The sequence below is a fragment of the Centroberyx affinis genome, unplaced genomic scaffold (assembly GCF_046629955.1).
Source record: "Centroberyx affinis isolate AG114_WGS23_722 - 3 ecotype Tasmania unplaced genomic scaffold, CSIRO-AGI_Caff_v1 ptg002819l_1, whole genome shotgun sequence".
Lineage (NCBI taxonomy): Eukaryota > Metazoa > Chordata > Actinopteri > Beryciformes > Berycidae > Centroberyx > Centroberyx affinis.
In genome coordinates this window covers 1-26191 of record NW_027280963.1, presented here as the reverse complement: position 1 = coordinate 26191, position 26191 = coordinate 1, and the positions used below count along the sequence as shown (strand labels likewise).

Here is a 26191-nt window from a genome sequence, read left to right as displayed (position 1 = left end):
TGGGGTGGGGTGGGGGGAGGGGGGGGGGTGGGGTGAAGAACCACTGCAGCAGAGTATATATATATTTTCCTCAAGGTTGGTAGGTTGTGCCGCATTGGAAAACAAAAAAAAAATGTTTTATTTCTTCATTATTATTTTTCTTTTCTAAAAAATATTTCTAAAATATATTTGCCTGGCATTTGTCTCGCCTGGTGTCAAGCATATACAAATTATTATTATTAAAAATGTGTTGAAAAAAAGATTGTCTCCTGCACCTTTTTTTTTTTTTTTTTCCACAGTTAAGCTTTATATCTTATACTTTATACAATTATACAGTGTTATACAACAGTGATTCTCAACCTTTTTCATATCAAGAACCCCTAATCTAGTCCACATTAGGACCACAGACCCCCATTTGATGAGATGTTGTCTCTCTGACCCAAATCTGAGAATATTTTTATTATCAGATATGATTTTGTCCAGAATTCCATGACTATCTGTATTGTAGGTAGAGAGATAACAGAGAAATTATGATCAAAATAGTCATTCCTCTATAGTCTCTAATTGTGTTAACTTCTTGTAAATTAAATAATGGTGAAGTTTAATAATTCATCAATTTGCTGGGGACCCCCTGGAACCCCCTCAAGGACCCCTGGTTGTCCCCGGACCCCATGTTGAGAACCACTGTTATACAATATAGTAATAGTCTACTCTGTTATTTCTACAACAGAATAAAAGTAAAAGCACATGTTGGTGGAGGGATTTACATTTTTTATTGCATTCAAAAAAATCAAAACATGCCATCAAAGCCTTGTTTTAACACAATAAAGGGTAATGACATAATATCACAATATTCAATATAATCAAAGCATTTCTCCAGCATTGAAAAGTAAATAATCATGACCCTAGAAACCACAGTAAATAGCTGACTTAGTATTGAATCACGGTCATAGTCATTCCTATAAATACTGTGAGTGGGATAATTTCTAGTAAATTACAGTGACATTTAACTAATGCTCAGTTTGCTGTGGTGAGATCCGCTGGTCAAAAGTAACAGAAAACATCACATATGCTGCATTCACTTCACATGGGAAAGCTGGGAGATGCGAGCTTTATTGTAGGAAATACTGCTCACCTAGGCTCAGGTGGTAAATAACACTCCAGGAATGAGACTGCATTCATGTCATGTGGGAATAGCCATATGAAGGCAACCATTTGGAAGTGTTCACAGGTTCAAACCCCTTTTGCAGGCCGTTAAGACGAAGTTTTCTGTAGAGTTTGGTTGCTCCTGGTCAGCTTTTTTTTTATACTAAACACACATGCACTTAATGAGACATTTGACTTCATGTTTTACAACAAACCAAACACTGTAATGTCAAACACAAACCAAAAAAAATCGAGTAAGTAGCTGTGTTCTGTCGTGGCATTTTAATAGTTGTACTCACATAATGACCTTTGTGATAAAAAAAAAAAAAAAACGTTAATTTTGTTGGTTTTATTTGAAGTAAATATATCATTCCTTACAGTTGATTACAGGGATGTCCTTGGTGGTGACGTCAGATTTATGAGAAATTATGGTCCATCTCAAAACTCGAAATTCCCAAATTGTATTTTTAAAAGCTGAACGCTGATGTGAACGGTTATTTTGAAATAGGAAGCTCGACAGCATCTTTCCCATGGGGAAGAACGCAGCCCCAGTACCAACATTGTGATAAATGGGTTTCAATGTATTCCAACGGGGCGCCCCTCCTGGCCAATCAGGGTGGCTGCAGCAGCTTCGACACCACCCCCCAGCGGCCGCACAGGCGCACTGAGCTCCCAACTGCCATTTTGTGGCAGAGCCTACTCTGCTAAAGCGGGAGAGGGATTAAAAGAAGCGGCGAAGAAGCCTGCATTTCTTACCCGCCTGCCCAACTTTGTAGCACACACTCTGTGCTTTCGGTCGAGTTCAACGGGAGGAGAAACCGACTAAAAAGAGGTAAAGTATCACTACTTTTCTGAGAAGGGGGGAGTTTGCAGGATCTTTATTCGGCCTCTAGGTGTCACGATGGGGCTCCGGGTCCGGGCGGCTTGTCGGGGGGTGTTTGTCTCCCTCTATCGTTATTGAAAACCCCGTCAAAATACGTTTAAATAACCCAAGTTCCAACAAATGTACATAGAGCCTGTTTTATTTGAGACATATCGGTGAAAATATCGCCACGGATAGGTTACGAATACTTCGACGATTTGCTTGGAGTGTTTAGGCCAAGGCGTCCATTTTCTCTCTCTTCTTTGTTTCCTGTCTTTTTACAGCCTAGACGACATGGAAACTGGCGGGCTAATGTTAGCTCTGCTGGCTAACGTTAGCTTTATTGTATTTAAATACGCAACATCTATCAAACGTTTAAGTCCCCCACACATACTGTAGCGTTGTTGTCAATTATTTAATGGCATCTTACCGTCTACGCCGGTGCTTTACATAATGGCTGGCTAGTTGAAATGAGTCCTTTCTTTGCATAAATAAAGTTAGCAAGGTTAGCTAGGTTAACTCGATTTCAAGGCCAGGCCCTTCCCCACCCAGTGCCCACACACAGTTTACTCCTTGAGATGTACAGAACGTCCAACTCTCGATAAATGGCTGGCTAACGATACAGTTCCACTATTTAATGTAACGTTAGTTGTCGCACCTCCAGGTCGTGACACTGCGGGAAATTCAGTACACAGCTAGCTAGCGCTGTGTTAGCTTGCCCGTTAGCGTATTGCGCACACTGAAAAAGTCAGGCCACCGCGGAGAAGAGGATGACGAGGCATTCACAGTAAAATGACCCCCGGTGATTACAGCGACCACTTTGTTTCGTTAAGACGCGAGATACAATCTCCTACTCCCGCCAACATAAGCAATCTTCCATTCTCGAGCATTACATTCCCCCTCTCTTCCTGACATCTCGTCGTGGTTGGAAATGAAGTTGTTGTTGCACCGTTTGCCCGCTTGTCTCTTATTCTAAGCCCACCTAGAGCCACATAGACAGAGAGATATATAACAGCAGAGAGCTCCCTCTACGACTCGGCTTGGAGAGCTACAAAAATACCGCTATAAATGCAGTACAAGGAGGCGACAGCTGCTCGACCGGGCGCTCAATCTTTTTACCAGCTTGTATTGAATTTGCTTTACCACAGAGTGAAGGGATTCAGGAAGGCCTGTACCAGAGTCTTACCCAACCGCCACCCATATTGCTACATGAAGACAGGTCGACATAGAAACCTGCAAACAAACACAGATGTTACACAGTCAACGGGTGCTGCCAAAAACAAAACTATACAGCTAGCAATTATGTGTTCAAGAAGGCAGATAATTAATGAAGTTGTTTTGTATCCTTTGCTCACATGTTCAGACCAGCATCCATCTCTGGTGTTTTTCTAAATGACTTGAGGATATAGCAACTGTCTTTACATCCTCTCGAGTGTAGCAGTAGCACACAAGAGTTGCATGTTTTTATTGTGACAGAATCTCCTCAGCTACATGTTTAACCGGGCCTGGGTTAACATGTAGATATAGTAAAATATTAAGAGTGACTTGCATGTCTGACTGTCTGTGGGTTCAGGGCCCCCATTCACTAGTTGTCTTGTAAGTGTAAGTTAACACACTATCCAGCCTGCATCCCAACCATTTGGTCCTTACAGTGTATTCAAGACAACTGGGGTGTTTTCAGCCTCCGAGCTAGAAGAATAAATGGGGAGAGGGCCAGATTTGTTGTGAATGCACTTAAAGGAATAGTTCACCCAAAAATCATCTACTCACCCTCATGCCAAATGAAACACAGGGTGGATGAGTTGAGTTTCCCCCCCCCCCCCCCCCCCCCCCCCCCCCCGATATGTGAAGCACTTTGAGTACCTAGAAAAGCGCTATATTAATGTAATCATTTATTATTATTATTATGAAATTTGTTAGTCCATATAACACACAGGGAGATTGCCAGCACAACTTGGTAGCAGCCTTCTCCAGAACAACTGAAGTCAATGGGGACCTGTTCTTTAGAGTTCCAAAACAAAAACAGCCAAACAATCACACTGTGAATAGAAAGACCTATACACCATTATTTGTTGCAAATCAATCAGCTGTAGTTAAGATTTGCACTAAATGATGGTGTAAATATACTGTAGGTCTTTTTGGAACTCTGAAGAACTGGTCCCCACTGACTTCAGTTGTTTTGGAGAAGGCTGCTATGGAGTTGTGCTGGCAGCCTCCCTGTGTGTTATATGGACAAACTCCACCTGTGTTTCAACTGGCATGAGGGGGAGTAGACAGAATTTTCATTTTTGGGTGAACTATTCCTTTAAATAGTAGAGCGACTGTATCAGTCCATTCCAGAGTAGTGACTTGTTCCCCTTCACCTCTTGCAGGTTTACAGTCAGGTAGCAGCCAGAAGGCTCAGGTGAGCTCCAGTCTTAAACAGGAATGTAAACATCGGCACAGATGTGTAGAAGCAAAAGCCAGCATGTGCGTCTGTGTACAAGACCCACATGTCGTAATTGTGTCCTAATGGGGCGAGTTCATACTATTCCACTTTTTTTTTGGGAGGGGGGAAGTGCTGCCATGGCCGTATTTTCTGCTGATAATTTGAAAAGGCAGATTGCGAGTAGCGGCCAGCTGCAGTAGCAGCTACTATCAGCAAACAGTACTGCCGTCCAACAGTATAACAGCTATTAACTCCCACAACACTCACTGATCAGAGTAATGGCTACTACCAGCTTATTTTTACCACTACTTTCTCCATTTCCATCCTGGCTATTGTGGTCAGCTGCCTATATACCCTGAAATCCCACCTCTTCTTCCCCACAAAAAAGCTGTCGATGTCATGTAGTCTCCTCTAAAAAGCTGAACTGTTCTCAATTTGGCTAAGCTCTCAGTTCTGCCTAAAAAGACACCAATCCGTTCTCAAATGTCTGCTTTCCATCCACCTTGCAGCCACTCCCCATTGACTTTTAATGTAAAAAGAGAAGCCGCTGGCAGTTTTGAAAACAGCAGAATAGTGTCAACACGCCCTTAGTGTTTATCAAATTCTTCTAGAAGTATAGCGTTTGTAGAATTCTTATAAAAGCATAGTGTTACAAGAAGTGCATTTTCCCACCCTTACTGTGCTGTCTGTGCGGCAGAGATTACTAACTGCATGTGTCCCGCAGTGTGACTTGTCCCCTCCTTCCTCCCTGCAGGTTGACAGGGACAGAGTCAGGTAGCAGACAGTTGAGTCAGCAGAGCTCAGGGTTTTCAGCAGCAAGTCAAAGGGGGATCACCTGTACCGCAGCCCCACAGACAGCTCTGTCGACAGATAGACAGAATCATGAAATCAATCAGGTTTTCCTTGCTGTTCCAGGTAACCTCTATAGTGTTAAGGCTGAACGATTTTACAACACTTTGTTTTATGCCACGTTGGGGCGAACTGGATTAGAATTGGAACTTGTCACACTTTCCACTAATGTCCCCTCTAAGCCAGTGTTGTCCTTTTATGCTGTGCAAGAGTCTGCAGGTTCTCACTTCAACCAAATACTACTGCAGCTCATTTCAGTGTGTTTGAAGGTGTGCTATTCAGTGAAATCAGCTGCTGTACCACTGGCTTAGAGGAAACACTTGGTTGTTACTGGAAGCTTTAAGAAGCCTGCGGACATACGGTCAACCACTAGAGTATTCTTATATTTTCAAAACGCCGTATTTCAGTTCCTACCCAGCATGGACGGGGGGCCGACAGAGGGCGTAGGGGTGGTGGAGGACCCCACCAAAGACTTCCCCTCCATCCAGGCCGTCCACAGCCAGGACGCCATGGTGGCCGACCTCCTCCAGCAGGCCGCAGAGGCCGGCGGGGTGGTACAGGGACAAGGCGGAGTCGTCCTGGAACAAGGTTCTTGGCTCATTATTTACATATTTATGAATTGGTTAAATTAATTAACTTAGAAATGAAATGGCCCAGTGGTAGCATTACAGAAAGAACAATGTTGGTCCAAGAATTAAGCCTTGAGGCACACCACATATAAGAAGTGGGCCAGTCAGCCTAGACGAGCTGAGATTTGGTGTCACGTGGCTAAATGTTTTATTGTTGTTGTTTTTTCCTGTGGAGATTATGGGTAAATGTGTAATTGCCGTCTATGTGTTTTTAGGTCATGCAGAGGGGATGGTGGGAGCTGCCCAGGCCCAGCAGCAGCTGATGGAAGGGGTTAGTGTGGAAGGTGCAGGAGGGGTTGAGATGATGGTTATGGACTCCCTGGATCCCACCCTGTTGCAGATGAAGACTGAGGTAAAGTCACTTTTAGTTTGTTATAGCACAGCTGCCTCTTTCCCATAAGGGGTATTACTTGTTTGCTGTTGTACTTTAATACGCCTTGGTCTTTACCCTTGTGTGGCGCTTGCCCATTGAGTTATTGACTCAAATATGGCTGCCAGATCTTTCGGTTGCATCAGCGGAAATCTTTGTATGAGAGCTTATTGAAATGAAGTTGATTTGACTGTAGGTGATGGAGGCTGCAGTTGGAGGATCTTCAGGGACGGTTGGTGTAGCGGGTGCTGCTCACCAGGCAACTGTAACAACGGTGGACCAGACTCAGATCATCACGCTACAGGTAGGAGCTGGATCCCAGTTTTAAGGCACAACATTTTGTTTAATACATTGTTTTACTTGGCATACTTGGCATCTTCAGGTGGTAAAACAGGTTGCTGGTGTTTCCACAAAATTGAATTCCAGGCACCATCAAAAAGACTTAAATTTGGCTTTGTGAAACCTGAAAACAACACCGGATATGTGTCCGGACCGCACCTCTCCCTCTCTGTCTCCAGGTAGTAAACATGGAGGAGCAGGCCGCCCTAGGCCTGGGGGAGCTCCAGCTGGTACAAGTGCCTGTTTCTGCCACCACTGTGGAGGCTCTGCAGCAAGGCACCTACGTAGACGCCACCGCCATGCCAAAAGACGGAGACCCAGTCATCTGCCACACCCTGCCGCTGCCTGAGGGCTTCCAGGTACACAAACACACATACATTCGCTGGTTGACTTTTACCTCAGTGGGGACTTGGGCTGTGTCCAAAATGTTAGTTATTGCAAGTAAAATGTGTTTATTACGGATTTCTCCATCTGTTATTCAGAGCTCATGTTTAGATTGTCTTTAGTGGTTCTGAACAATGTTTTCCTTTCAGTGTTCCCTTTTTAAATTTGTCTTTCTTGCTAACACAGTTGAGACCAGGTCCCTTCACTAGACCGTAATCAGACTCAATGTGATTTTAGAGTGTAGACTGGACTGTACATCAGAATACAGTATGGATATATGGTTCATATATGGGTGACATTAGAGTCCAGTTCTTTAGGTTTAAAAGAAAATAGAAGTCATTCCTTTGCAATCACTATGATTTGAATATACAAAAGGTGCTGTTTCCGTGGGCTTTTCTTTTCCCTTATGATGAGAGGGTGATTATTTATATTTTCTCTGAAAGTTCAAGAACTGGACTTCCATACATGAACCATATATCCCAAACTGTGGTTAAGTATTCTGATAGAAAGTCCAGCCTACACCCTAACATCCCATTGAGATCAAGGTATGGGAACACTGTTGGCAAGAAAGCCAAATTCTAATAACAGTTTCAAAGGAAAACATGGTTCAAATTGAACAAAATGCTTTAGATAACTCAGACTGAAAATCCTGAATAAATGCATTTTGAAATAACTTAATGGCACAACAAAATGTGACAAAAGTCAAGGGGTTGGAATACGTGTGCAAGGAACTCTCTCTTATTCTATTAACTATAAGCTAATGAGGCCAAAAGCCAATGGTGTAGGTTACGTTTCAAACTCTGTAAGGATGTGTCTCATTCATTGACTGACTGATTCATGCATTTGATTTGTAGGTGGTAAAGGTGGGAGCCAACGGGGAAGTGGAGACAGTGGAGCAGGAGGACGACGGAGGAGAGCCCCACCAGGAGGAGGAGGTGGAGGAGAACCAGGTGTTAGAGGGGGAGGACGAGCCCACTCAGCCCCAGAACGACGACCCATCCTGGGCTAAAGACCCCGACTACCAGCCCCCCTCTGGGGCTATCAAAAAGTCCAAGAAGGTGAGATAATTACAGTGTGTAAATTTATGTGTGCATTCATAGACGTAGCAGGAAGTACGGTAAAACTCACACACATGAAGACTAGTTTTAGTTGAAAGGTTTCTGAATAAACCACAAAGGTGTTTCATTTTGGTGTTCTCTGATGGAGCCCCACTCTGTGATTTAGGCTTGATAAGACGGGTGTGTTTTTACATACAAATCTCGCCATGTGCAGCTTTTAAATGTAGTTAATTCATTAGACCTAGTGAGTTGTACTGTGTTGTTTGTGCAGGGGAAAAAGAGCCGTCTGCGCTACGCTGAAGGGGATAAGGACATGGATGTTAGTGTCTATGACTTTGAAGAGGAGCAACAGGAAGGCCTTCTGTCCGAGGTCAACGCTGAGAAGGTGGTGGGCAACATGAAACCGCCCAAACCCACAAAGATTAAGAAGAAAGGTGAGTGAGTGCTTTCTAGTGTTTGTGCTGTGAAGCCTTGTCAGGGGAGTGAGATCGCTAGCCATTATGTCAGCTCTCCACCATTGGTTTCAGCGCTTCGGCTTGGCTTTAAGATACTTCCTACTGTCATTACTGTATATCACAGGTTTTGCACTAAGACTTACTAGCTGTGATGCAGTGACGACACTTCTCTCGCCAGGTGTAAAATCCGTGTCGTGTCTGTGTTACAATGTTGTCTGGCAGGCGTGAAGAAGACGTTTCAGTGCGAGCTGTGTAGCTACACCTGCCCCCGACGCTCCAACCTGGACCGACACATGAAGAGCCACACCGACGAGAGGCCGCATAAATGCCATCTGTGCGGAAGAGCCTTCAGGACGGTCACCCTGCTGAGAAACCACCTCAACACACACACTGGTACACACACACACACACACACAGACTCATGTAGATCAGTAATTATCTTCAAACAGAGCACTTTTCAAAGCACAGTTACAAAGCGCTTTACTAAGGGGTATAAAAAAATTGGGAAGAAGTATAAAAGTAAACCTTAAAAGGGAGATCAAAATAATGATCATTACTTAAAATTTATGAAGTGATAGCAGGCTAAGCTCCTCAGGTGTGTTAAAATGGTAAAGAACCCATCTATAGTCCATATATCTGTTATCTAATATAAATATAATTTAGATTTTGGAACAGCCAGTCGGGACCTCTGATCTGGCTCATATAAAGGTCTGTGATATAGCTTGGTACATTAAAACGGATCAGTGAAACTTCTATTTTGAACTCACATTTAACCAATGGAACTGTGATGTGATGTGGTCTTGTTTTATTCCGGTAAGAGTCTTAGCTGCTGTGTTAAGACTGAGGCAGGAATATAGAAAGTAGCAGTATTCTAAGCCAGAAGAGAAAAGCATGACTTTTTTTAAAGGATAAAAACACTTAATTATACTCAATCTCAACCTTTTTGCTTTTGTGGCAACTTTGGGTGAGAAACAAAATTCAAAGTACATGTAATTATTAATTGGCTAGAAATGTCTCATAAAGTGTGCATATGATAGAAAGATGTTTTAAATTGCATTACTGCACGGCACGCTGATTTTTATTCAGTTTTAATGTTGACCTAAAGTTGTCATGTTGTGTCTTTCACCTACGCAGGAACTCGCCCTCACAAGTGTACAGACTGTGACATGGCCTTTGTGACCAGCGGGGAGCTGGTTCGTCACCGTCGCTACAAACACACACACGAGAAACCCTTCAAATGCTCCATGTGTGACTACGCCAGTGTGGAGGTAAGACCTGCCCCCTGTCTTTCTTTCTGAATTACTATTGCTATACAAATCTCCATTCATGTGCGCAATTATGCTCTTTTTGTGCTGTGGGACAGTAAAAGAGATTGAATTATCGCACCTTTTTTTAAAGCCTTAATTGGTAGTGTACATCCCTACACAATTCTACCTGTGCAATGTGTTTTCCAGGTGAGTAAGCTGAAGCGTCACATTCGTTCCCACACCGGCGAGCGTCCATTCCAGTGCAGTCTGTGCAGCTACGCCAGCAGAGACACGTACAAGCTGAAGAGACACATGAGGACACACTCAGGTAAAAATGACACCTCGACTCTGTTTCCACGTGTCTAAAACATTGAAGTACGGCTGGGCGGTGTGACCTAAAATTTGAATTTGAAGCATGGACAGTAACAGTGTATATCACAGGTATATGTGCCTTCGAGCCAATGTTTGACTCATTTCTTTAAAGCCCTCTCTCAGCTGTTTGTAAACTGTTTTGTGTGTGCTGCCCCTCAGGAGAGAAACCGTATGAGTGCTACATCTGCCACGCCCGCTTTACCCAGAGTGGGACCATGAAGATGCACATCCTGCAGAAACACACCGAGAACGTGGCCAAGTTCCACTGTCCACACTGTGATACTGTCATCGCCCGCAAGAGTGACCTGGGTAACACACACTCACACACACAGTGTCATCTAGCATCTCTTTGCTGCTAGATGATCTGTTTCTTCTGATTCTGTTTCTTCCACATTTTATTTCTGTATATCTTCCTCCTTTGTTCTCACCAGTGCACCTTTTTCTCTTCTTTTCTCCTCTCCCCTGCCATCATCCTATTTTGGATTTTTCTCCCCTCTTCCCTGTTCTGAATATTACGGTCATATAAATTTAGATGGCACCGATTGGTCCGTGACTTTAATATCGCTTCTTCTTCTGTGTCTCCAGGTGTCCATCTTCGTAAGCAGCACTCGTTCATCGAGACCGGGAAGAAGTGTCGTTACTGCGACGCCGTTTTCCACGAGCGCTACGCCCTCATCCAGCACCAGAAGTCCCACAAGAACGAGAAGCGCTTCAAGTGCGACATGTGTGACTACTGCTGCCGACAGGTGTGTGTGTGTGTGTGTTTCTGCAGAAATATGGCAACTAGTAAGACTGCGAGCTCTACACTAAAAGGCAAAAGGAGGAGGAGGCAGTGTCACCACCATAACCTTAACTGTGGAGATGAATTATTGCTGCTCAGGAAAACAGAAAAACCAATGCAGAATATTGCAATCAGTTTTTCATTTTTGCATTTGATTTTGAATTGGGATTATTAAACTGCGAAGCGTTCCACAACCTCTGTTTGTGTAAGGCATGTGATGTGGTACCTGGAGACTTAACGGTCATTGTCGCTGTGTTTTCCCTGACCCCGGTCTAGGAGCGCCACATGGTCATGCACCGCCGAACCCACACCGGAGAGAAACCCTACGCCTGCAGCCAGTGCGAGAAGACCTTCAGACAGAAGCAGCTGCTGGACATGCACTTCAAACGCTACCACGACCCCAACTTCGTCCCCACCGCCTTCGTCTGCCCCAAATGTAGCAAGACCTTCACTCGCAGGGTGAGGGCATAAACACCTTCTCTTTCTAGCCGGGTTCCCAGACAAGTATATATATATATATATATATATAGCTTTCCACAGAGAGCTGCAGCATAACAAGCTCCTAACCAACACACATTGGTCCCGCAGAACACCATGGCTCGCCATTCTGAGAACTGTAGCGGCGAGGTGGAGGACGCCGAGAACGGCACTCCCACCCCGAAGAGAGGGAGGAGGGGGAGGAAGAGGAAGATGAGGAGCAGGAGAGACGAGGACGACAGCGGTGAGTTGGATTGTCTAGTAGCCAGTAAAGCAAATGTGTCTGATGTCTGTAATGACCAACATCATGTTACTGTTTATGGTTACATTTGATCAAATGTTTTAATGTACATATTGAATTTAATTTAGCCTAATCTAGCCAATTTCTGCCTTTGATTTTCACACATTTTGCATCATGTATATAAGGTTTAAATTAAAAAAAATGTCCTCATATTTCCTTCATACATATTGTTTGTACATATTGTATACATCTTTATTTTTATAATTTCTCATTAGTGCTCGCAATTTCCCACTTGGGATCATTACGTTTCATCTGATCGAATTCTTCAAAATCTTCTGTTTATCTCTCTCTGTCTCAGACGAGGATCACGCCGAACCCGACATGGACGAGGACGACGAGGAAGTCGAGGGCGATGAAGACGCGTCGCTGCTACAGGAAGAGGAGGAGTCCGAGAGCATGGAGCTGGACCAGGCCCCCGCCACCGTCCCGGTACCGGCCCCCGACGAGCCGCCGGTCAAAAGGAAACGAGGCCGACCCCCGAAGAACGCCCCCAAACCTCCTCCGACGCCCACCAAGTCTGTCCGGGTGGCCGCCAAGGCCGCCGCTTCTGGTGAGTGGCTTTGATGGATGGTTGGTTAGTTAGCAAGTTAGATTAGTGAGTTTTAAACCCCTAGAAAGTCAGCACTACTTGTGGTTAAATAAATATGGGGCTTCTAGAGCTGCAATGATTAATCGATTAGTTGTCAACTATTAATTTAATCGCCAACTATTTTGATAATCGATTAATCGGTTTGAGTCATTTTTTAAGAAAAATAAGGCAAAATTCTCTGATTCCAGCTTCTTAAATGTGAATATTTTCTGGTTTCTTTACTCCTCTATGATATAATAGATAATATCTTTTGGTTGTGGACAAAACTAGACATTTGAGGACGTCATCTTGGGCTTTGGGAAACACTGATCCACATTTTTCACCATTTTCTGACATTTTATAAACCAAACAACTAATCGATTAATCAAGAAAATAATCAACAGATTAATCGACAATGAAAATAATCGTTAGTTGCAGCCCTAGAGGCTTCTATTAACAATCAGATCTGGTCTAGTCAGTGTGGTTCACCTCTGATATGATGCAATTTGACTGATTACATACAGTATGTATTGTAGAATTGATCTACTAATACACTGGTTGTCTATGGGAAGACCTTAACCTGAACGGATTCTAATGAGACATTTTGATCAGATTCCACACGCAAATATGCATGAATATGTTTTGTTATTGTTAGTAGTAGTAGTATCCGCCGTTTCAGAGGTATTTCGACCCTGACAAGAATAAATAAAAATGTAAATCTGGGGGAAACGCTGAACATTTATTGTTTTTAGGCTGAATATAATAAGATACTGAATATTTGTACAAAACAGCAGCTATTAAGCTATGGCTTGAATGCCAAAATACTACTGCTAGAAAATATGCTATTGGCAGCCTCAAAGGAAGTCTAGGCCGTTGCTTTGAACCACCAAATCATTCAGAATGTTTCCCCCATGCAGCATTACAGTCTGTCATCATCTCTCTCTCTCTCTCTCTCTCTCTCTCTCCCGCAGCCGCGGCCATCATCCAGGTGGAGGACGAGAGCACGGGAGCCGTGGAGAACATCATCGTGAAGAAGGAGGAGTCGGAGGCGTCCGCCGCGACCCCGCTGGACCAGGGGGTGGCGCTGACCGTGGAGGGGGTGGGCCTGGACGGGGAGGGGGTAGAGACTGTGGAGCTGCCCGTCGGCGAGGAGTCGACGGCCGCCGCCAACGGGGACCTGACGCCGGAGATGATCCTGAGCATGATGGACCGGTGAACGCGATATGCAGGCGTACACACTTCGGAAGAAAACACACACACACACACACAGAGAGAGATATACCGGGACTGAGACGCTTCAATTGGCAGATACACACACACACACACACACACAAACAGACGCAACGCCCATCCTTTGCCTTCACTCGATGTTCCATTCGTGGACGTTTTTATGGCGGCCATTTTGCCTCCTTTCTAGTAAACATTCATAGCAAAATGGCAGCAGCAAAAGCCACCATATACAGATGGTAGGGAAGATGCCTCCTGATGACACGTGTAAATACTCGCATACCTTCTCACACATGTATAGACACATGCATACTGATCGTGTTTGTGGGTGGCACGCACACACACACACACACGAGCATACACACACGCACACAGACACAGGCCACAAAGGACCAGATCACACACACCTCCCCCCCACCCCCCCTCATCCTTTTCCGCATCGCATACAGATATCCTCCCAAGCTAATTACGAACTGCTCTTTGCTCTTCTTCATATGTTGTTTCTGTTTTGTTTTGTTGTTGTTTTTTTTTTCTGTCTCCTGGATGAATCAGTGTGTTGTGTTTTTTTTTTGTTTTTTTTGGGTTCCTTGTCTCATACCCAAAAGCCACATCCTGTTTCAGTCTCTCCACCCCCACTGACTCCCCAGTTAACGTTCAGCCGGAAACAAACTACAGCCGGAACAAACTGTACATGGGGGGATGGGGGATGGGGGTGCATTTTCCCCTCCTCTTGCTCTGGCAAGAGGAAATGATTTTTTTTTGTGTGTGTGTGTGTTTTTTTTTGTTTCGTTTTTTTATTAAACTGTATGATTTAGCTGCGTTATTTAGGTTGGTAGTGTAAATCTTGGATTTTCTGCTCTTCTCCTCTGTCTTGCAGCTCTGTCCATTTTGACAACTTTCAGCTTACTTCTCCGATTCAGAATCTTCTCCTTGTATAGACAGAAACATAGATTTTTTTTTTTTTTTTTTTTTTTTCATAAAGAAGTAGTTTATGGTAATTTAGTTTGCCTCTTAAGGTACCGTCGGCTCTCATTCTTCTTGTCTGTATAATATTCTGTTACAAAACGTATGAGTTTCCTCCTTCGTCCCTGTAAAAACTGCTAGAATTGGATGGGTATGAAATGTTAGATGTTGTTCCAAATCAAGGCCACTGTAGCGGGAAGGTAACAGATGATGCCTTTACTGTATTCCTGATGCATGTGAGAGATGGTAGGAAATGGGCACAGAGAGACGCATTCACATTAACTAAAGTCAGTCATAACTATATGTTTTTTCATTTGTCCAGCTCATTCCCTATTCGCCAACCCCTCCTCCCCCACTGTGTTTGACTGGAAATTTGTTATAAGTGTTTCTTTGAGGCTGCGGTCAGCTTCTACAAATCAAATGCTTGAGATACCAGATAATTTTGTGTTTTCCAACACCGGCGTAGACCAAGTTATAGTTGAACAAAGCTATTTTCTGAAGATATTTGGTAAGCGTCAATTCATTGATATACCCTCCTAGTGTTAAAAATCATGCTTCCATATTATGAAGGAGATAAAGACACAGCGATCAGATAACGGAACAGGTTACTTCACCACTTATCGATCAGCATTGCTCATAAAGCAGTATGTTGTTGAGAAAAACCTCACCGTAATGTAAAAAAAAAAAAATCAACAATTCTGGCAGGTGGTTTGCTTGTAAATATATTTTTTTTAATTTTTGCTTCTTTGATTTATTATGAACATTTTAATCTTTTTTTTTTTTTTTTTTTTTTTAATGGATTATTTGAAGACTTGTCAGTCGATTGGGTTTGTATGGTAATGATGTCAATATTATGTTGGGCTGGATGCATACTACACCATTTTCCTGAGCCAATGAAGGGGACAGTTGGACGATTTTAATTTGTATCATCTTTTTCTTTCACCAGACCCCGGTTACATTAATGGGGGGGGGGGGGGGGGACTGGCTTGTTGACATAGGTAGCATTGGTAGCACTAGCTGTTTAGTTAGGATGTGGCTGGTGAAGAAAGACTGAGCACTGGCATCTTACTAGCACTAGTTGTCCATGTCTCTTATGCCTGGCTTAGAAAGAGCAGCTGGTTACCGTGTTTGAGGCAATGTTTAAAATGAACTGTGTCCCCCTCTTGCATTTTAAATGTAACTGACCTGTTTGCAGATTATTGCTCTGTCTCTGCTGTCGTAGCCCCTTCCAGCCAACCAAACTGTGGAGCTATTCTGAACCGATCTGATTTCGCTGTCAATATTCCGTCGCCCTGCCAGTGACTTTTGTATCCGCTTCGATGGCCGTTCTGCTTCTCTCCCGGTTCAGCTCGGTTCACTCCGGTCGCGCGTCTCATCCTGTTCTTCTTTAGCCATCGGCCCAAAGCGTCGTTGGGCGGACGACGCCCATAAAGGTTGATGCTTTTCACTAAGAGACATGGGCATGCAGGCAGGAAAGAGGAGGCTTTTGAATATTTGTTCCGACACCCTGTTTTAAAGAGAAAAACGCGTCCTTAAAAAAAACTCTGATACTGAATGAAGTTCTGATCTTTTTCATTGTCTGTATGTAATGATTACATCGAAATTGCTTTGTATTTTTTATTTTATTTTTTTTGGGTTGAGCTCTTAATACAGTTCTGTAGGATGGTAAAGTTTTTGTATACCTTGCTGGCTGTACTATGTGAATTTGACTGTAAATCAAGGTGGCTTGATTTCCCAGCGATAGTTTCACCATAACATACGATGGGAGCCATGTTGCTGCCCGGCATGTCGGTCGGGCGTATGCGGCCACGTCCTCCATAACATAACCATAGTTAGATGCCCAATATCATAAACACCGAGCTGCACAGAACAGCTAGTCACGTGACTGCAGGCTCTTAGGGCGAAGGCTAACATGAACGCCGCTGAAAACCGCAACGGCCAAACTATCAGTCGCTCTAGGTTTCTCCAAAAAAAAAAAAAAAACACTCGAGCACCAAGATCCCCGCTAATCAACTGGTTTTTATAACGGAAAGATCTCTCGGTGCCAAGGCGCTTCTCTCACCAACCTTAACACATCGCCTCTGGGGTTTAAAGAAGGGCCACGGATGTGTTTGGATTTACATAAAAGCAAATTGTCACGGCATGTCGAGAGAGAAAGAGAGAGGGGGACTTTTTCAAAGAGCTTTGGGAATGCAAGACCTTGGGACTGTGTTCAAATGTCTAATATAAAGCAGCAATATGGAGGTTTGTCCTTTGTCCTTCTCTTGGTCATTGCTGTCCCTGTGTTGTGGCAGGAGAAGGGAAGGGACATATGTGTTTTTAGACCCTTTGAACACAGCGGGGAAACGATGGAAAAAAAAAACCAACCTTTGTCATGTCTGTTTTGAAGTTGAGACAACATGTTATTGGAGATGCTATGGGAATGTAACACTGTACAGCTAATGAGAAGAAATAAAATCATACTTACGGGCCCATGACTGCTGTGCAAGCTTCTGTTTGATTCTGTATCCATATAGGTAACACTTTACAATAAGGGTACACTAAGATAAGGGTTAGTTGATGCTTAAAAAGGGCTAGTTGATGCTTAATAAGGGCTAGTTGATGCTTAATAAGGGCTAGTTGATGCTTAATAAGGGTTAGCTAAGGCTTAATAAGGGCTAGTTGATGCTTAATAAGGGTTAGTTGATGCTTAAAAAGGGCTAGTTGATGCTTAATAAGGGTTAGTTGATGCTTAATAAGGGCTAGTTGATGCTTAATAAGGGCTAGTTGATGCTTAATAAGGGTTAGTTAATGCTTAATTAACAGTTAACTAATGTGTTATTTACTAATGGTGTTCATGTTAACTAAGGTATTAATGTATACATTATTTAATAGTTTATAAAGATGACTATTAAATAATGTATAAATTAGTACCTTAGTTAACATGAACACCATTAGTAAATTATTACCTTATTACCATTAGTTAACTGTTAATTAAGGATTAGTTAATGCTTATTAAGCATTAACTAACCCTTAATTAATTTACCCTTATTGTGTGTTAACTATATACCTTTTTTTTCATATGTTATCCACTACTCTCTTACTAGGGAATACATAGTTCTGCTTCTAACAAGAACTGGTCAGTGCAAAAGAACATTTGCACAGCAGAATCTATGACCTGGACTAACTCCCATTCACCGTTTCACATGCTTACATGTATGCCTTACGTGAACACACACTCTCCTTCCATTTCCCTCCCCGTTTGTAACACACACACACACACACACACACACACACACACACACTCTCCCCTTCCTTCTCGCTCACGATTTTCATTTGGCGCGATTCTAAAAAAAAAAATCTGCTCGCAAGATTCTTCACAGTCAGCGATATCGGAAAGTAAGGTAAACGAAAGTAAGTATGAATCATTACAGTTGCGCGTTAAAAACAAGTCTTGCTTTATTAAACACCGCTGGGTCTCATGTCTCATTCACATTCATTTCCAACTGTCCTTAAACCTTTCATTAGCTGTGTTCAATCAGAAATAGACTGTTTCCTTATTTTTTTTTTTTATTAAATCGGTGTTTAATTCAATTCAAAAACCTGCCGGTCACGCATCAGTAGGTGCCGGTACCTCTCTCTCTGTGTGATGGGAGGGTAGATAAGCCCTTGTGTACTTTCGCAGCATCGAACAGGATGTGTGTGTGTGTGTGTGTGTGTGTGTGTGTGTGTGTGTGCAAAAAGTGTGTGTGCATAAGCTAGAGACCGATGGATGTGTGCGTGCGTGGAAAAGAGAAAGCGTGGGTTATGAACGCCGTGTGTGTACCGGCGTGTGTGTGTGTGTGTGTGTGTGTGTGTGTGTGTCCGTGCACATGAAAGAGACAAGGTGGTGTGTGTGTGTGTGTGTGTGTGCCTCTCTACACCTTTCATACCTTCATCCTGCTCTCGCCGAGCGCTGCTGCTACCAACTCCCTCTTGTCTCTAGTCTCCAGACAGAAACTAGACGGCATTTTTTATTTCCTATTTATACTGATTCATTTATTATTTCTCTTTTTTTTGTAGGGTTTCGGATATGTTTTTTGGACTTTTTTTTAATCACAAACGAAGATCCATTATTTGGTGAGATCCATGACTACTGTGTTCTCAAGGCGTACACTACTTCACTTGACCGCTTTTTTCCAGTCGGTCAGTGCATTAAGTCAGTCCCGGTTTAAATGATGTTTTGTGAGCCGGGAGTGTAGAGGAAGTGTCGATTTTCCACTGTGTGACTTGAAGAAGAAGAAGAAGAAGAAGAAGAAGAAGAAGGCTTCTGGGCTTCATCAAGGCCTCGAGTATGGAGTCCGTCTCTCAGAGCCTGCAAGGTGAGTCTTTTGGGACGTTTCTGTTTCTTGCAGCCTTAGAGGCCTGTAGGGTTCAACTGATATGGGGGGTTTTTAAAAGTTTTAAAGTTTTTTTGGATTGGAAGTAGTCGATAGCTGTTCGTTTGTCATTTTCATGCCAAAAAAAATCCAAAGTATTCAGTGTTTCCCCCAAGAATTTGTATTCTTGTCTGGGTGGAAAAGCCTCTGAAACAGCATTTAGAGCATCATGGGACACTAAAACTCTCCACTGAAAGCCAGGAGAATAATAGCAATAGCAATAATAACGCATACTTGTGTGGAATCTGATCAAAGTGTCTCATTAGAATCAGTTCCCATAGACAACCAGTGTATTGATCAATTCTACACTAATATATGGAATCAATCAAACTGCATCGTATCCATCATATCAGAGGTGGAGCACACTGACTGGACCAGATCTGATTTTTTAATAAGAGGGGTAAAGGATTAAAAACTTGCTTTGCATTAAACATACATACATTCATATATATGATGCATGATATTAGGAGTGTCTGTTTCTTTGACTCGAGCCCCATAATGCCTCTTCATGGTCCTGTCACTTCATTTTTTTTCACCCGTTTAACAAGCCCCTATATGCACTGAGGCCGTCATTCATCACCACTGATTTACATAAAAAGTTTCCTATCAGTCCTCAGTGTAAAGCTGCATTAGACAGGTCGGCGGCTCCGAATGGCAGCGAGGGCATAACTCTTCTGGGTATCGTTACCTCAGTACCCAGAAATCCTGTGGTCAGTGAACGTCACACAGCAACGCTCATGGTTACCGAGCCTTTTTTTTTGCTTTTTAAACCCACGCAGAACTGAACTGTCACCAATTTCAAAACCTTACAGTAAACCTTGATGGTTGTACCATATCGCAAATTGAAACAGTAAAAAAAAAAAAATCTGGGTGTGATTTTTGACTCCTCCCTTTCTTTTGAATCTCACATTGCTAAGTCGGCAATTTTTTTTCCGTCTCCGAATCATCGCCAAAATCCGACCCGTTCTGTCACCGGGGGACTCGGCAACCCTTAATTCATTTACGCGTTTTAAACCGCTCCAATTGGTCCAAAATGCTGCAGCCAGAATTTTAACTCAGAAATATGATCACATCACCCTCATTTTGATCAATCTACATTGGCTCCCAGTGCAGACAAGAGTAGACTTTAAAATCCCTCTCCTAACGGTCTGGCACCATCCTACCTCTCAGTACTCGTTAACACCTTATACCCAGGGGCGTGTCTAGGGGGGGTGGCCAGGGGGTGGCACTGGAAATCTGATTGGCCACCCCAGGTGCCACCCCAAAATCCTGAGTTATGACTGGCTGATGGCCATGTTAGAGGCGGGACCATCAAGCCAAAACTACACTCCTTGACTTCCAAGAAAGACGCCAAGGGGAGCAAAGAGAAAACCAACTTAGGGATCAATGTGAAAAAAACACTGTCTGACCAAACAGAATGCAGCACGCACCTGAGGATAAAGACCAAGAAGTCATGTTAGTAGCATACATTTTTTTTTATATGCATACAGTTGACAGTGATGCCTGATAATTCTGGTTGTTTTCAACCTGGGCCTTGTATGGAAGAGGATTAGGGCCTGTAACAACGCATTATGTTATAACACCGCATTATGTAATAACTCGACAAAATCGAATACATTTTCACTTCATTATGTAATAACACCCGCATTTTGTAATAATCTGCCGCATTTTGTAATACACAGCCTGAACGCAACATGTAATAAATTTCCCCGCATTTCGTAATAAATCATTACATATTGCGGTGGTTATTACAAAATACGGGAGTTGCACTTTTTTTTTGGATGAAAATGTAATATGGTGCATTATGTATTAACCAACCAAAATGGATGTCATAAAAATCATTATAACATTATAACAACAATGTTTATTTTATGCATTCTAGCATGAATCATACTGACTCAAAATTCATTTTAAAAAGATACTAGATAGATGAGTGTAACACTGACACAAACATCTAAGTACTGGTACACACAAATGTCAGGACACACACACACACACAATATGTAATAATTTATTGTAATAATTTATTTATTGTAATAATTTATTACATACAAGGAAATTTATTACATATTGCGTTCAGGCTGTGTATTACAAAATGCGGCAGATTATTACAAAATGCGGGTGTTATTACATAATGAAGTGAAAATTTATTACATTTTGTCAAATTATTACATAATGTGGTGTTATTACATCCTTCCTAAACGCCGCACTCAGGGCCACCCTTGCTTGGAGTCTGTGCCCCCTCGGCCCCCCCAGTCAAAATGGCCTGGGCACGCCACTGCTTATACTCCACCTCACCTCCTACCATCACAACTAGCTTATATGGCGTTATATAATATTCTATGTAATATGAGCTGTTATATTGTCCTTTCAGTTGTGTGTTGGGACTTTTGATGATGCACTTTAAATAAATTGAATTGAATTGAATTGAATTGAATTGAATTGAATTGAATTGAATTGAATTGATTGAATTGAATTGAATTGAATTGAAACATACCAAAGAGAGGAAAAGATCGAATGTCGGTGAGTCCAGCTCCCTCTGTACACTGTTTAGGACAATGGTTCTCAACGTGGGGTCCGGGGATTTATGGAAAACCTTTGTTCTTCTTTCTTTTTCACCATTTCTTTCCAAGTTGATCCAATCTCCACAAAATGTTGCACACAGCATATGTGGACATGCTATTGTATTGCTATTACACAGAATATAGTCCTAATCATTTCACTGTGAAACTGAAATTTGACCATGAAGACATGCAAATAGAAAGTGAGGCATACTTCTTGAACGCTTGATGTTATAGTGAGGGACCTGCTGGTTTTCTACTCTACCTGGTAGTTAATTACATTCACCTGGTTTAATCAGGGGCTGAATTGAGACCTGGGACACCAGGTGACTGCAATCAACTACCAAGTAAAATAGAAAATAGCAGGGGGGTCCTGATGACCAGGATTGAGAACCACTGTGCTAGAGTAACCAAATTCCATATGTTTTAGATGGGCTCAAAAGTGCATCAGTCCACATTTGTTCATGCTCTGTAGCACCACTATCAGGACAACCTAGATATAGCACCTTTTTATTTCTCCTACAAAGTTGCCTCAATCTCCAATAATTACACATTTATATTACACATTTTACACACTAATTTCAACTGCCTATATCATCTTTGTATCACAGAATTTTGTTACTTGTAGCTGTTTGGCTGTGACGCAGAAAAAGTTGACATTGAGGACATGCATAATTCCTTAACACGGAGAAATGAGAAACCAAGTGTTTGTGAAGGGCTTAAAAGTTTGGGGCGCCCCGGTGGTTCATCGAGTAGAACGCGTACCATAAGGCTCAGTCCTTCCTGCAGCGACCCGGGGTCGAATCCGGCCCGCGGTCATTTGCTGCATGTCCTCCCCTCTCTCTCTCCCATACCCTCCTGTCTCTCTCTCACACTGTCGCTATCAATAAAATGCCTAAAATAAATCTTAAAAAAAGATTGATACCCTAGTACCTAGCTAGAATGTAGCAGTTATCCACAGCCTGTTGTCAATATATCTATCTTGTCCTCTTTCTCTTATAAAGCGTCTGCAGTTGGACATGGTCCTGAATAGCCTCCAGGAGCAGAGCCATGTAGCCTCTCTGCTAGGCTACAGCTCTTTTGGGGAGCCTACAGCCCTGGGAGTCCCCCTGGCCCCCACTATGTCAGTCCGGCCACCCTCTTCAAGCAGTCCTGCCGAGGCCTATGACCATCTCCACTTGGCAGAGGTGCTGCTCAGAACCCTTCTCCTCAGCATAGGATTCTACACGGTATGGAATAAAGAGGACCCTGTGTGTGTGTGGGGTGTGTGTGGGTGGAGGCTATGATTCACAATTTAACTTTGGGGAGAATGTAATGCATTCATCTTTCCTGATTATAGGGCATCTTGGATGAAATTTCCCGTAGATTTTCCACAGTTTTGATCTACATCCTTACCATTCAATTAATGTGATGTCCGCTCTCATACAGACCCATTCTGTTTATGTGTGTTTGTGCTCATGCAGGAACGGGCATTTGGGGAGTTGGAGAAAAATAGTGACAAGCAGCTGTCCAGTGAGAGCCAGAGACAGACCGATCCTCCCTCTCACTTCCACCAGCTGCTGTCTGCACTTCACAAACACCTGCTTGCCCACTGCTACGTCTGTTCCAACCCTGAGGTACACCACAGAGTTCACTACACAAAATAAACAGTTTACGGTACAAAAGTGCAAGCAATTTTACAGACACCACATGTTCCTTTCAGTTTGTGAAATGGTATGCCCAGTTTGCCAACACCTCATGTTATGTCCTGATACCTCATATTTTAACCAAAGCTCTGTTGTCATATAGTTATATTTATTCTCACACTATTCTTGCACTGTTCTTTAGGACGACAGCAGTGTAACATTGCTTCACAAGCATCTGTACCTGCTGCTGCCCTGTGCTGCCGAGACATTCAGGAGGTCAACCATACTGCTGGAGGAGAGCTCCCTGGACAAGCACATTATCAACAAGCTAAACAGTAAGAATAATGTGACTACTGTGTCTCATTATAACCTAGTTCTTTTTTTGTGTATTTTTTGTCAATCTTTATTTACATATTAGCCTTCTGAGCTGGCATATAGGTATACACACAATTCCTTTGTGCTATGTACACATCTTCAGGCCAAAGTTTGGTCATTATGCCCCACCTTTACATTTGTGCAGAAACATGTCTTGTATTGTTATTTGCATTTACTTTACACCTGGCATTAAAATGTCTATTCACATAGATCTGGACTGCTCTTTCCCTCACAAACACATATGTAAATCGCTTGCCTGATTTGTTTTTTTCTCACAGTAAATCCAAAGTTATTAATGTTGTTTGTTAAAGTTCGTCCTGTAACAATACACTTTTTTCCTTGTTTTCTTTTTTTAATCGCCAATGGAAGGACAAATATAGACATACACACAGCTAAGTTCTATGCAGATAAAATCCAGATGGCCAAGATGCGTAGTAATGTCCGGTGTGACGGCGGTCTTTGAGTGCTTCTCTCTTTTACACACACACGCAGGCACGCACACCCTCTCTCTCATACACACACACACACACACACACACACACACACACACACACCACCACCACCAGGCATGTGATTTAGAAAAGAAAACAAGATAATGTCTTATATGATAAATCTTTCTGCCTCAAAATCCGTGACTAAATCTTCTATTTTTGTTTCCTTTATGTTGCCTTTCTCTCTGTATTCCTCCATTCTTTTGCTCGGTCACTCTCACCCTCTCTCTCTCCTGTCCTCTGCTCCCCTCTCCTTGCACCAGTGGTGTTGTACAGCTCGGTGGCTGGCAGCCTGCTGTGCCAGGTGATGTACTCCTTGCTGCTGCTGCCCCTGGGCATGGTACGACCCCTTCTCAGCCACCTGCTGGCCCTGCTGGAGCACCTTAATGACTTTAACAGCTTGCTGCCAGACACAAGCCTGCTGGAGGAGGAAGAACTGGAGTTGGAGACCCAGGAAATCTGCTCAGGTCAGTGGAACACTAATTTACTCACTGTTCTCACATGACAGGGTCCTTTATGTTTATCGTTGATTATTATTGTTTACAATAGTATCACAAGTCTATAGTCTTGAGCGGAGGAGGCCACATTTTGCACTTTAGGTTCTTCTCAAGCTGAGAGGGGATCTTATCTTTACAGATAAAAGTGAAGAAACAAACACATTCCTTGGACAGCAGGAAGAGGAGGAGGAGGAGGAGGAGAGCAAGTGGGTTTGGCTTCTGGACCTGGAGCGGTCTGTGGCACTGGCAATTGGTCGTTGCCTTGGTGGCATGCTGCAGGGCCCACCACCCTCACTCCAGGAGAGGTCATCAGAGTTCTGGCTGTCGAACATCCTCCTCAGGAACGGCCTTGAGATGGACTTTGAACAGCTGGGTAGGACAACCTACTGCTCGTCTTGGGGCTTTCACACAAATTCTTCACAATTTGCCCTAACCTGCACCTCACTATAACAAATGCATACTATCTTCACTTTCATCCCTGGGTTTATGTTGTAGCAATGAGTGGAATGTTGAAAAAAATGGAAACTTGACACCACACTTGACTGTTTCAAGTACCTAACATTAGCTACTAATGCTAAATAAGCTAGCAGTTTCATAGACACATCACTTGCATTGAAATTAAACAATTGGGTTGTTCAATTTTCATCATTCCAAAATGTATAGAAATTAGGTCCACACTTTTTAACTCTAAATGTAGTCTCTAGTCCCCAAATGTTCAGGAATCATTCATAAGTGTATATTCCTATGTTCTATGTGTTGCTTTGTCCTGTAGACTCTGGCATGGCATGGCTGACAGAGGTGGTACTGCTGGGCAGTAGTGATGCCAGGCTGGCAGAGCTGAATCTGAGTGAGGAAACCAATACTTTGCTGGAACTGGCCCTGGGCTCTTCCAGAGAACCTGCAAGTGGCCTGTGGCGGAAGATGAAGGACTATGCTTCCAGCAGAGGTACTTTGCATTTGTCTGCGTTTATGTGTGCATGCATACCTGTGTTTGAAAGTCTGTCATGTTAGTATCCAGGTGATAATAGATTCACAGGCTATTTTTAAAAGGTTTTTTCAGAGTAAGATGATGTGGTATTAATAATGATTAATAATTAATGGTATCATAAATTGCATGTACAGCTGCTGTCAGTCTATTGAAGTTTTGCAAGTTTTGCTTTTGAATATTATGCATCAATATAGATGCCCTTACTGTGAAGCTTACTTTTTGAAAGAGTTTGTAAATTCATGTTTCATTCCGGTAGTTATTCTGTGTTTTGCCCTTCTGTGACTTTGTTCATAATTAAGCTGTGTTGTTTTCTGTGAGAGCAGACTGGGAGAGTGGAGGCCCTTCAGGTGACTCTGTGCTGGAGACGGTTTGCCGCTGCAGTCTGGCTGCTCTTCTCAAACACACCGGGCTACAGGATGAGGCCTGTTGGCAGGACAAGTCAGTAGCACAAACAAAATATTTACTGAAATGTCTGCTCTTATTCATTGACTTGGAAAGTTTAGTCTGTTTAATTGGTCATATTTTTGAAAGGGTGGAATGTGATTAAAACAGTATTGCATTAGATCAGTGCTGCAATATTGAGTCTGTGGCATTAAGGGAATAACTGTACATTACTATGTTATTTATCCTCTCTACCTTGAGACAGATATGAGCCCTGTGAGATGCTGTTGGAGATCTATGAAATGGTCTATAAAATCAGAAGCACTCTACTGGCCCACAAAGACTCTCCAGGTACCTCACAGGCTCTGGCTGCCACCAAACAGGTACTGTTGTTAGAATTATTCCACTCATTTTTATAATAAACTATATTTAAATGGGCTA

General features: G+C 42.8%; 2 protein-coding genes across 2 annotated transcripts; both read left to right on the top strand.

Moving 5' to 3' along the window:
* The first annotated feature begins 743 nt into the window (after nt 1-743).
* LOC139658041 (transcriptional repressor CTCF-like) lies at nt 744-15410 on the top strand. Its single transcript, XM_071536059.1, has 16 exons — nt 744-1957; nt 5672-5852; nt 6109-6245; nt 6460-6567; nt 6782-6961; nt 7841-8044; nt 8316-8478; nt 8722-8892; nt 9634-9767; nt 9954-10074; nt 10278-10427; nt 10704-10864; nt 11176-11358; nt 11488-11620; nt 11976-12227; nt 13217-15410. Exons 2-16 carry the CDS (start codon nt 5684-5686, stop codon nt 13459-13461), a joined length of 2511 nt encoding a protein of 836 aa, XP_071392160.1. The 5' UTR covers nt 744-1957; nt 5672-5683; the 3' UTR covers nt 13462-15410.
* A 5939-nt stretch (nt 15411-21349) lies between these two features.
* LOC139658040 (probable E3 ubiquitin-protein ligase HERC1) lies at nt 21350-26133 on the top strand (the record flags this gene model as incomplete). The annotated part of the gene is made up of 9 exons (XM_071536058.1): nt 21350-21355; nt 22398-22622; nt 22857-23009; nt 23221-23353; nt 24148-24351; nt 24521-24754; nt 25154-25327; nt 25693-25807; nt 26016-26133. Coding segments are annotated over exons 1-9 (1362 nt in total), but the record flags the coding sequence as incomplete, so codon positions are not given.
* Between the last annotated feature and the right edge of the window lie 58 nt (nt 26134-26191).

What these genes read in the sequence shown, in the direction of transcription:
- LOC139658041 (XM_071536059.1), top strand. Translation starts at nt 5,684, where the DNA reads ATGGACGGGGGGCCGACAGAGGGCGTAGGGGTGGTGGAGGACCCCACC. An exon ending in CTATCAAAAAGTCCAAGAAG is followed by an intron (nt 8,045 to 8,315) that starts GTGAGATAATTA and finishes TTGTTTGTGCAG; the next exon opens with GGGAAAAAGAGCCGTCTGCG. An exon ending in GAGAGACGAGGACGACAGCG is followed by an intron (nt 11,621 to 11,975) that starts GTGAGTTGGATT and finishes TCTCTGTCTCAG; the next exon opens with ACGAGGATCACGCCGAACCC.